Source organism: Myotis davidii, unplaced genomic scaffold, assembly GCF_000327345.1.
Source record: "Myotis davidii unplaced genomic scaffold, ASM32734v1 scaffold1477, whole genome shotgun sequence".
NCBI classification, from domain to species: Eukaryota; Metazoa; Chordata; class Mammalia; order Chiroptera; family Vespertilionidae; genus Myotis; species Myotis davidii.
Window position 1 is genome coordinate 47,980 of NW_006288182.1, and position 12,456 is coordinate 60,435.

Genomic DNA, 12,456 nt, shown 5'->3' on the forward strand with positions numbered 1-12,456 from the left:
TCCTGGCACAGAGTACGCCCTCAGCAAATACTTATTGAATAAAAGAGTGACTGACTCAGTGAATGGATGAGTGAGTGAGTGAGTGAGTGAGTGAGTGAGTGAGTGAGTGGATGATGGAGAAGAGAAAGGTTAAAGCCAAGAGCACAATGCAAGTACCACTGGAATGTTCCATGGGGGTAGCTGACAGGAAGTGTCAGGTGTAACTCTATTCTCCAAGGAGATCCAAACCTCTTCCCTCACACCTCACCCGCCACTTCACGGCCTTGGAGACCAAGCTCCTGGGGTGCAGCCTGAGCTGGACCCAGAGGCAACTCCCGCCTCCAGCCGCCGGCCTGAAGGGGGCGCCTTCCGCTGCGCAGGCGTGTGCGGGGAACCCAAGGGCGGGGTGATGGGTCTTGGCCCTCCCCCAGCAAGTGGGGACCCCAGAGCTTCTCCACTCCTCAGGGCAGGAGAAGGGCTAAGGAGACCCGAGGGAGGAAAAGAGGGAAACAAGAAGCCACCTGGGCTTCAGCCGGCTCGCCCCCCAGGCGGTGTTAGCAGCTCGGGCTGGGGCAAGAGGGCGCCCAGAGGCCCAAGGCCCACGGGGGCGGGTGCGGGTCCGGCTCAGCCTGGCAGGCTCCGCCTGGCAGGGGGTTCTGACCAGAGGACCGCAGACGCCTTGTCTCCCGAGGGCTCTCCCAAGCCTGGGCCCTGGGCCACCCATGTGTCAGGCACGCTGAGCGCAGCCGCGCCTGTGACGCACGACTCTTTGAGGGGCCCACGGAAATGTTCAGACTTCTTTTAAAGTCAGGGGGAAAAATGAAAGAATCAAAGAAAATGTTTTGATTTTTTTTCTTACGTCAGAAAACAAAGCGAAATTTTTACAGCCCACAAAAAAATCTATTCATTAATTTTTTTTTATTTTTTTTTAATGAAGTGAGAGTCCGCGGAGACAAAAGTGCTCAGGATCGCCCCTCCCACGTGGCTCAGTGGTTGAGTTTCTTTTTTTTTTTTCTTTCTTTTTTTAAATATATTTTTATTTATTTCAGAGAGGAAGGGAGAGAGAGAAACATCAATGATGAGAGAGAATCATTGATAAGCTGCTGCCTCCTGCACACCCCCTACTGGGGATCAAGCCCACAATCCGGGCAGGAATCGAACCTGGGACCCTTCAGTCCACAGGCCAATGCTCTATCCACTGAGCCAAACCATGAACCAGGAGGTCACAGTTGGTTTCCTGGTCAGGGTACATGCCCCAGTTGTGGCTGCAGACTCCACTCCAGTGTGGGCATGCAGGAGGTAATGTTTAATGATTCTCTCTTATCATTGCTGTTTCCCTCTCTCTCTTCCTCTCTGAAATCAATCACATTTTTTTAAATAAATTAATTAAAAGTGCTCAAGATCCATGAAATTTTTAATTGAGCATTGAGGGAGGGAGAACCATTGAATCAATAGTCACAAATAAATTGTCCTAAAGGCTATAAAAGCATTTATGAGGGGCAGTACCCTATTAAGACCTAAATTCAGTTATCTAAAGGATGAAGGGATTAAGGAGCAGAATGCTCAGACGGTGGGAACCACAGTGAGAGGCCCACAATTTGTGCATGTGAATGGTGCCCCAGTGGCGGGGTAGGCTGGAAGGGGGTTGGTCAGGGAATGGCATGGCATGAGGATGGAGAGATGAAACGGAGATGCATACAGAATTTCGGAGCCAGAGTAAGGATTTTGGATTTTGTCCCAAGTATAATTGAAAACGATTGTAAGGTTTTTCGCAAGGGAGTAACTTGATGGCTTCTGGTGGTTCAAGGCCCAGTTCCAGGTTTAACCAGTTTGCAGGGACACCAGTAAGTGGGTTTTGTTGGCAAAAGTGGAGAATATAGTACAGGGTCAGATGTAGTCAGATGCTTAATGATTCTCTTAGTACTGTGCTTAGTACTGTGCCCAAACACATCAAATACATTAATTGATCATATTTGAGGATATAGGGAAGAGAATGGCCTCTTACCTCATTAAAGTCCAGTCTTGGAATTGCACACAGTGTGGGATCTAAAAATGACTGTACAAGCTGCAATTGTCAAAGTGATCTTTTTAAAAAAATTTTTTTTATTTGTTTGTTTGCTTGTTTAGTGAGGAAGGGAGAGGGATAGAGAGAGAGAAACATCGATGAGAGAGAAACATTGATCAGCTGCCTCCAGCAAGAACCCACTGGGGACTAAGCCCACACAGGTATGTGCCCTGACCAAGACTCAAACCGGTGACCTCTTGGTACATGGGTCGATGCTCAATCACTTGGCCAAACTGGCCAGCCAAAGTGATCTTAATAATCAATGGGAAAAATTACATTTATTCTAGGACTTCTCAAAATTGTTATCAAATGTTAAAAGCTCTCTTATTGTCAGTTATAAGTGTACAGGGAAATGAAAAATAATAAAATTAGTATCTGTTTAGCACACTATAAATTAAAACATTAGAAACATTGAGAATTAAAGTGTTTTACTTCTTTGTAAAAATTATCAATGGGCCCTAACCAGTTTGACTCAGTGGATAGATCGTCAGCCTACGGAATCAAGGGTCCCAGGTTCGATTCCAGTCAAGGGCATGTACCTTGGTTGCGGGCACATCCCCAGTAGGGAGTGTGCAGGAAGCAGCTGATCGATGTTTCTCTCTCATCGATGTTTCTAACTCTCTATCCCTCTCCCTTCCTCTCTGTAAAAAATCAATAAAATTTTTTTTTTAATTATCAATGGTAGTTTGAATAGTGCTTGTGCTCCTCTTCTTCTCATGACATAACTTAGGATAGAGCAAGCATCTTTTCTATGCCCTAGCAAATTGTTATACTCCTAAGTTTGAATCAGCTTACAATAGTTTATCCTTTATGCTTTAAATTTTGTAAAATATTTCCACGAGTCCCTCTAATATGAAGTTTTTTGCAGTGGTACTTTGTCTAGGACATCTTTTTGTCATAACCACTTTTTTGTTCACTTTCACTAAGTTCCTCTGGCTGTTTATATAGAGTCATCAAATGATGTCATTGTCAATATTCTCAGCTCTTTCTTCTACAACTCCATTTATGTTTGACTCAACTCTCACTTTCTGTATTATATCACTTACCATTTCTGTATGTGTAAATATACCATAATATATCCTTTCTAGCATTGATTAGCATATGTCTTGTTTGCAGTGTGGGGTAATTGTGAACAAGACTCATGGATACTCTTTATGCTGCTATGATCTGATTTTGTTCATGTACCTTATGCATGTCATTATTCACCATATATGATTGTGAACAAAAATATCCAAAAGGATCTATGGATAAATTATTAAAATCAGTAAGAAAGTACAGCAAGGTTGTTAAATTTAAAAAATCAGTATTTAGAAATCAATTCTATTTCTATGCATTAGCAACAAACTGAAAACTAAATTTAAAAAGATGTAATGTAATAAACATTAAAAAATAGCAAATCTCTAAGAATAAAATTTAATAAAATGTGAGACCTTTTGAAGAAAATGATATAACTAAATTATATTTTATTTTCTATATACACCGTAGCATCTGCAAACAATAAGTTTTATTTCTTTCATAATTCTTTTTATATGCCATTGTTTTCAATTTGCTTATATTTTGTTTAAAATTTTTACATCTACGTTCTTGGATAAGATTATCCTATAATTTTTTTCTTATAGTATTCTGATTTTTTTAATATATTTTATTGTTTGTTTTTTTTACAGAGAAGAAGGGAGAGAGATAGAGAGTCAGAAACATCGATGAGAGAGAAACATCGATCAGCTGCCTCCTGCACATCTCCCACTGGGGATGTGCCCGCAACCCAGGTACATGCCCTTGACCGGAATCGAACCTGGGACCCTTGATTCCGCAGGCTGATGCTCTATCCACTGAGCCAAACCGGTCTCGGCAGTATTCTGATTTTTATATCAAAGGTTATACTAAGCTAGTAAAACTAATTGAGCAATGTTCCTTCTCCTATCCTCTGAAAGAAACTGAGATGGAAATTCTTAGTCTTTTGAGAGTTTGATGGAACTCATCAGGGGAATCATCTTCCCTGTCATTTACTTTGTGGGAAGATATTTGCTACCAATTAAGTTTCTTCAATGGTTATAGAGTATTTGGGTTGTTAAATATTCTGTGTGATTTAGTATTAGTTAGATATATTTTTCTAAGAAGTTGACCTATAAAGCTGAAGGTCAAGTCATGAAGGGTCTTGAATGGGTCTTGAAGGGGATAATGTGGTCATGTTTTCATTTTTAATAATTACTATGTACCCAAAAAAATTCAATGTGTTAGAAGCATTGAACAGACCATCCAACCTCAGAGGGAAAGCGGGGGGGGGGGGGCCTAAAAGATCAACCAAAGGACTTGTATGCATGCAATGCATATAACCATAACCAATAGACACAGACAATAGGGGAGTGAGGGCATGTGCTGGGGTTTGGGAGCAGCCGGGGAGAGGGCAATGAGGGGGAAAGGAGACATATGTAATACTATAAACAATAAAAAATTTAAATTTAATTTAAAAAATAAGTGTGTTAAGCACTGATAAATAAAGTTGACAAAACAGGTTCTCCCCCTTAGGAAATTCACAATATAGTGGGAGAGACAGTCATAGAAACAAATTACTATACAGCACAATAAATGGTAATAAAGAAAGTTTAGTGTGGGGGCGGGCTGGGAGAGGTCAATAGGGGAGAAAGGAGACATGTAATACTTTCAACAATAAAGAATTTTTTTTAAAAAAAAAGAAAGTTTATGAGGGAATATGGCTTACTCTGAGACTGAAGTTTGACTTTTGTATAACTTTTTCATTAGTTCTCCTCAGAATCTCTAAGTATTCTCAGCCTTACATTACAGGCAAATATCTAGATCCCTCAGGAGCTATTAAGATGAGATAGCCTTCCAAAACACTCATCATTTTAAGGTGTATAAATCAGTGGTTTTTACTATATTCACAAGTGTGGGCATCCATTACACTTTATAATTCCAGAATGTTCATCCTCTTAAAAGAAACACTTATCCATTAGCAGTCATTCTCCAATTCTCTCTTCCCTTAACCTCTCCCAACCATCAATTGTCTCTCTGTCTCTATGGATTTGCCTGTTCTGGACATTGCACAGAAATGGAATTATACCTTTAAAAAAAAAAAAGATGGGGTAACCTGCCTAAAAAAACTTGAATTAGTACCCAGTGACTTCTTTTTGGACTTTCTGTTTCAACAGAGCATATAATTCAGCTTTACAAAAACCAGTGATTTCTCTTTCTTCCCTATAGGTGTAGAGAATATCAAGGTGGTGGCTGCAGTTCCACCTCTGGTCTGACTGCCATGTATCATGGGCGAACTACTGGTAAAGGGCCCTCCACTCCCACGCAGATTTACCAGCAACCTCCGAGGCTTCTCATTGTGCATATCTCTCTACCATCCTGGGCTGACATCTGCTCCAACCTCTGTGAGGCTATGCAGAACTTTTTCTCTCTAGCCTGCAGCTTGATGGGCCCCAGCCGCATGTCCCTTTTCAGCTTATACATGGTGCAAAATCAACACGAGTGCATCCTCCCATTTGTGGTGAGTATATCTATATTTGTACATTTTGTCCTGAAAGTAAAGATGAGGTTCCTGCTGCAGAAACCTCATATCACAGTTATTATTACTTACAGCAATAGTTGTGCCTGTTCCCATGCCCAATACCCAACACAATGAAAGCTAGATGTCATCCTGCACATAAGGGAGTTTTATATGCAAAAGAGAAACCCCAAAATTATTAATATGGGAGTTTAAATAGTCCACATCTATCCCCCACCCTCCATTCCTGGGAAAAACCTTGGCATTTACAGCCCTCTGGAATATAAGCAATGGACTTCTTTTACACCCCTGTGAAATGCAAACACAGGAAAATAAGTCTAAATTTCTTCAGATGTCTCTGGCTATTCAAGTAAATAGCCAAGACTTATCCTTTAGCCAAAACCGGTTTGGCTCGGTGGATAGAGCATCGGCCTGCGGACTGAAAGGTCCCAGGTTCGATCCCGGTCAAGGGCATGTACCTGGGTTGCGGGCACATCCCCAGTGGGAGATGTGCAGGAGGCAGCTGATCGATGTTTCTCTCTCATCGATGTTTCTAACTCTCTATCTCTCTCCCTTCCTCTCTATAAAGGATCAATAAAATATATTTTAAAAAAAAGACTTATCCTTTAACCCAGGTTTCAATGTTCTTTGCTCAGACAGCCCTAACTGTGCAGAAATCTGAAAATATGTTCTCTACAGTTTCACACAGGACTCAAGTGAAACTCCTCAGGGTACCAGAAGACAAAGGTGGGCCAGGGGCCGTGCTTTTATAAAGCTCCCTCACACATACACAACTATCTCTCCTCCTGAAACAAATCCAAATCATCACTTTCTCCCCTATACAAAGTTCACAATCACAGGGATCAGAAAGACTTCAGAGATTCTAGTGCATCCCCTTTCTGAGACAGCTTGCTACTAGGACAGTGATGGTGAACCTATGACACATGTGTCAGAGGTGACACGCGAACACATTTTTTTGGTTGATTTTTCTTTGTTAAATGGCATTTAAATATATAAAATAAATATCAAAAATATAAGTCTTTGTATTACTATGGTTGCAAATATCAAAAAATTTCTATATGTGACACAGCACCAGAGTTAAGTTAGGGTTTTTCAAAATGCTGACTCACCGAGCTCAAAAGGTTCGCTATCACTGGACTAGGACAATCAGAGAAGGCCTACTGGGGATCCAGGACTTTTATCCCTACTTGGTGGAAACAAGACCTCCTCCACCTAGTGTCCATGGAATTGGTATAGGAGCCTGGACTCCCCCACTCCTACCCAACATTAAAAAGTTATCTCTGCCCCTGAGGTGGTGTCAGAGGAGGAAAAGTGGAGGCATGTGGGGAGCAGCAATGAGGCACCTTTTTACTTCCAAGACAGGGTGGTATTAATGAAGGACTAGTGGAAAGGCAGGACTTTCATGCCCACCTGACAGTAAAGAAGCTTCCCCATCCTTTGAGTGTCAGTGGGGGCCATGTAGAGAGACTGAACTTCCACCCCCACCCAGAAGTAACAAGGTACCTTCCCTTCTGGGTTGTAATCAGAGAGGCCAAATGGAATCACATCCCACCTGGTAATAATTATCTAGAAAGCTCACTTTCCCCCTTGGCAGAGTATCAGAGGAGGCCTGCTAAAGCAGAAGATCTAAGTAAGATCCAGAGTCTTATAACATAATACCCCAAATGTCCAGAATACAATAAAAAAAGATCACTCAGCATATCAAGAACCAGGAAAATCTCAACTTGAATGAGAAGACTACAATACTGAAATGACACAGATGTTGAAATTATCTAAAAAAAGTTTTTAAAGCAGCTAACGTAAAAAAATGCTTTAACAAGCAGTTATGAACATGCTTGAAACAAATGGATAAATAGTGTATCTCATCAAAGTAAGAGAAGTACAGAGAAGAACCAAATAGAAATTTTAGAAACAAAAAATTCAATAACTAAAATCTGAAAAAACAAAATCTTCAAATGATTGTCTCAACAAAGAATGGAGAAGTCAGAGGAAAGAATCAATGAACTTGAAAATAGAATCAGCCCTGACCGGTTTGGCTCAGTGCATGGAGCGTCAACCTGCGGACTGAAGGGTCCCAGGTTCAATTCCGGTCAAAAACATGTACCTTGGTTGTGGGCACATCCCCAGTCGGGAGTGTATAGGAGGCAGCTGATTGATGTTTCTCTCTCATTGATGTTTCTAACTCTCTGTCCCTCTCCCTTCCTCTCTGTAAAAAATAAATAAAATATATTTTAAAAAATAAAAATAAAATTAGCTCAGAATAGGTTATACTAGTAGATTTAAATGTAAAACTAAAACTTTTAGAAGAAAATATAGGAGGAAATCTTCAGGACCTAGAAATTGGTGAAGATTCCTAGATATGACACCAAAAGCACAATCCATAAAAGAAAAACTTGACAAATTTGACTTCATCAAAATTAAATATATTTCTCTGCAAATAACCCTGTCAAGAGGATAAAAAGACAAGCTCCAGACTGGAAGAAAATATTTCCAAATCACGAATTTGACAAAGCACTCATATCTAGAACATACAAAGAAGTCTCAACACAACATTAAAAAGAAATCTAATTCCAAAGTGGGCCAAACACATGAAGAGAAATTTCAATGAAGAGGCTATATAGGTGGCAAATGAGCACATGAAAAGATATTCAACATCACTAGCCATTAGGCAAGTGCAAATTAAGACCATGATGAGATAATACTACACCTATTAGAACAGCTAAAATAAAAAATAGTAACACTGCCAAAAGCTATCACAGATGCAGAGAACCTGGATCTCCCATTCATTGCTGCTGGGAATATAAACTGGCACAACTATTCTGGAAAATAGTTTGTAATATTCTTAAAAATCTAAACATACACTTACTTTATAACACTGCAACTGCACTTTGGGACATTTATCCCAGAAAAATTAAAATTTACATCTACACAAAAACACATATTTAAATATTAACAATAGCTTTATTTGTAATAGCCAGAAACTTGAAACAACCTAAGTGTCCCTTAATAGATTAATGATTAAACAAACGAATATATCCATACCATAGAATACTACTCAGCAATAAAAAGAAATGAACACATACAATTTGGATGGATCTCGAGAGCATTATGCTAAGTGGGGGTGGGGGAGGACCCAATCTCATATGGTCACACACATCAATTCTATTTATGTAACTCTCCCAAAATGACAAAATTATAAAGAATAAGAACAGGTTAATGGTTACCAAGGATTATAAATGGGAGGGGCTGGAGGTGTTACCAGGAAACCCCCAAGTTGGGCTCAGCTGCCCGTTGCTGTGTCCCATAACAATTCAGGGTTGAATCGTATTGGGCGTTTATTGAGAAGGCTAGGCAACCAAGAAGACAAGCATTTACAAGCATCAAATTCCGCCTTCCAGCCAAGGTGCAGGGAACAGGATTATAAAGGGAAGGGGCCAGGGACCTGGGGATCCACAGACAACAGCTATTGTAATTAGTCATCAGGTGATGAGATGATGTTGATGAGATAATGTTTTGACTCCTGGTGGGTCGGCCTGACCATGTTTATAGGTTCTGCTTGCTGGATTCACAGCTGAGTCACCTCAATTGCTTTGCACAGGCCTTGAAAAGAAAAACCTAACCCCCTATTTACATATGAGAAACTTAACCCCCTATTCACATAAGTATATGTGTTCTAAGATTTAAAATAATGGTCTTTTTATGTTCTTAAATAATATGATTACTTTTCAGATTAATTCAGGTGCTCTATTAGGTTATAAGTCCCCCCTATCAGAGGTGACTATAAAAGCATAGCACAAGGGAGAGTTTTGTGGTAAGGGAATTATTCTGTATCTTGACTGAGGTGGTGATTACACGAATCAACAGATGTGATAATATGATATAGAACCCTTTGCACACATTGTTCTAAGGTCAATTTCTTTGTTTTAAAATTGTGCTCTAGTTCTATAAGATGTAACCACTGGAAGAAACTGGGTGAAGGTTACACAAGTTCCCTACGTACAATTTTTTTAGTTTTGTGTAAATCTTTAGTTATTTCAAATTAAAAAGTTAAAGAAAAACAGAGTTAACATTACACGCTCACTGGAATGGCTGCAATTAAAAAGGCAGGCAATACTAACAGGCAATACCAAGTGTTGGTGAGAATGCAGGGAAACTTTAACCTTCATTCATTGCTGATGGGAAGGTTAAATGATACAACCACTTTGGAAAATAGTTTGTCAATTTCTTAAAAAGTTAAATATATACCTTCTATATAACCAACAATTCCACCCCAGAAATCTACCCGGCAGAAATGAAAACATGCATTCACACAAATAAATATACATGAATATTCATGGCAGCATTGTTCATAATAGCCTCAAACTGAAAACAGAATGTCTGTTAACTGGTAAATGGGTGAGTAAATTATATAACTCTGACTGTATATAATCCACTGATTATATACCTAGGAGTATACTGAGGACAGAGTGAAAGTGACACTGACATTTATGGCCATGTGGAAGATATGTTCTTCTATTGTGCCATTTTCCGTGTGCTTGTCTGTCCCATGAACATATTTGCCTGTAATATCTATCTTCACTCAGGCAATAGGGGTAGAGAAAAGTAGAGAGTAACCTGGAAGGACAAAATGGAAGGTATCCAGCATAAGAGGCTTTTTGAGAAATGAGCTCATGTTCCAAACAAAGGTAAAAGGATTTTCCCCCCTCCTCAATTGACTAAGTTATATGCATCTGGCACTACTCAGCACATCTGGCCCTGGATGAATCCCTTGATCCCTTAGTTACTCTGTTAGGAGAGGCAGGCTGTTCTGTATCTCAGGAAAAATTACAAGCCCCCTTTTTTCCCCTAAAAAAAAACAGTAAATTCAAACCTGGTTAAAAGCTCGAGAAAATCGCTGAACAATGCCATTACCTTATGTATAGAACAACTGAATCTTTGGTTAAGGAAGAATGTTACTTTAAACCCATTGCCTCTGACCTATATAAGCATCTGACGTTTTCTATCTGCAGAGTTAGCTCAAAATATAAAAGGAGAACAATATCAACTAGGAGTCCTGCCCAAACTGAAAACCTCAATATAACTCCTCACATTTAATTTATGAGTATAATCAAATAATCCTGAACTTTTTATAAGGAATCATGGCACAGGGATCATAATTAAAATATTAGAATTCCTTTTATATCCATTGTGACATTAATATAAATAAATCTGACCAAAGTGATTAATCTTTTCTCAAAGCAGTTTCAGAAGAATTCCCTTACTGTGAAGATATTACCAATTCTTTATTTTTTTATTTTTTTAAATTACAATTTACATCCAATATTATTTGTATTCGTTTTAGTTAGGTATACAGCATAGTGGTTAGATAAGCATATACTTTACAAAGTGTTCCTCCGATATTTCCAGGACCTACCTGGCACCATACATAGTTATCGTGTATGACCTACAATGAGATTTTGGACTAATTTGGCTATCCTTCCCATCTACTCCCACTCCACACCTGCTATTGAGGCTTGGAATTTCTTCAAATAGTGTCACAAATTTTCATTCCACATTTATTCAAAATGCATATATCCTTAGGAGATGTAACATTGACCTCGAATCAGATTGTATTAGAACACTTCCTGATAGCAAAGTTTTATAAAGGAGGGTGAGGAGAACAAGTTTATCTCTTGGCTCCTTAAGCTGACTGCAGACAAAACCAAACATCTCTTACTTACTGAAATAGTCCTGAGGAGCAGATTAGGTAGGACCTTACCAGTTATGAAATGATCAACCACATCAAAATCCTCATTTCTGGGAAAACATCACTTTTGAATAAAGAAGCTGCCACTGCTTAGACTGACTGAGAAATAAAGATAATGTTAAGAGTAGCCCTGAGCCTCCAATTTGCAGGCCACCAAAGTAAAACTAGTAAAACTAAGTAGTAACAACTGGACCTTCCTTTCTTCTTTCTGGTAACTCCATATAATCAAAGCCCTTTGGCTGCAAATTTTCGTTCTTCTGATGTAGGGAAGATTTGAGTGTAGTGCCTAGAATGAACGTAGTAGGCATTCAGTTAATGTTGATCAAATAAACAGAAGGGACTCCTGAGGAGGAATAAATGATAATGAAGTTAGACTCCCAATTAATCTGAAACCTGGGTCACTGAAGATTTGTATCTTTGATTCATTTTTCTCTGCAGCAAGTGAAAGGGAACTTTGCAAGGCTGCAGACCTGCATCTCAGAGATCCGCACACTACAGAGAGAAGGTTGTTTCAGACCACAAGGTACTTCTCTGCAGTTGGCAGTAGAAGATGGGCTCCAGCAGTTCAAACAGTACTGCAGACATGTGACCACAGGCTCAGCTCTGTCCTACACTTCCCTGGAGGTAGGAGATGCTGGCCTCAGGAGTCTAAGCCATCCTCCCATTTCAGTCCACGTAAATGCTTCCTTATTTATCATTCTTATATTGTTCTATGTTTCATTCACATTGAATGTCATTTTCAAGACTAGGTTTTCAGCTTCCTGCAGGCAGGAGACATGGTCCCTTTGTCCTGTAACCTGTGCAATTCTTACTACACAGCTAGGTATAGAGAGGAGCTCTAAAAATGGGGACTACAGTGAATTATAAGGGAAAACTGAAATCAGATAAAATCTGCATATGCCATCTGCCTTTGGATTTGTGGAACTTGTAAAGCAATCATTAAACTGCCTTGATGGCTGACTATATTTATACATTCTGGGTACTCTTAAGAATTTAATCAAATCTTAGCACCAAAATGAGTAACTTTTCTTGGGATTAGCAAATGTGGAAGTGTAAAGATTTCTAAAATTCTGTTGCCAGACTGAGACAATCTTAAAAATATAATTAAGAGCCCTAACCAGTTTGGCTCAGTGGATA

The 12,456-nt window shown here is 39.5% G+C and overlaps 1 protein-coding gene across 1 annotated transcript in view; it reads left to right on the plus strand.

The window, feature by feature from the left end:
* The first annotated feature begins 5,275 nt into the window (after positions 1-5,275).
* Positions 5,276-12,456, plus strand: part of M1AP (meiosis 1 associated protein) — a 52,830-nt gene continuing 45,649 nt past the window's right edge. The window contains exons 1-2 of the mRNA XM_006759990.2: positions 5,276-5,555; positions 11,758-11,943. Coding sequence (XP_006760053.1) covers positions 5,316-5,555; positions 11,758-11,943 — 426 coding nt within the window. The 5' untranslated portion in view covers positions 5,276-5,315. The remainder of the gene's footprint in view (positions 5,556-11,757; positions 11,944-12,456) is intronic.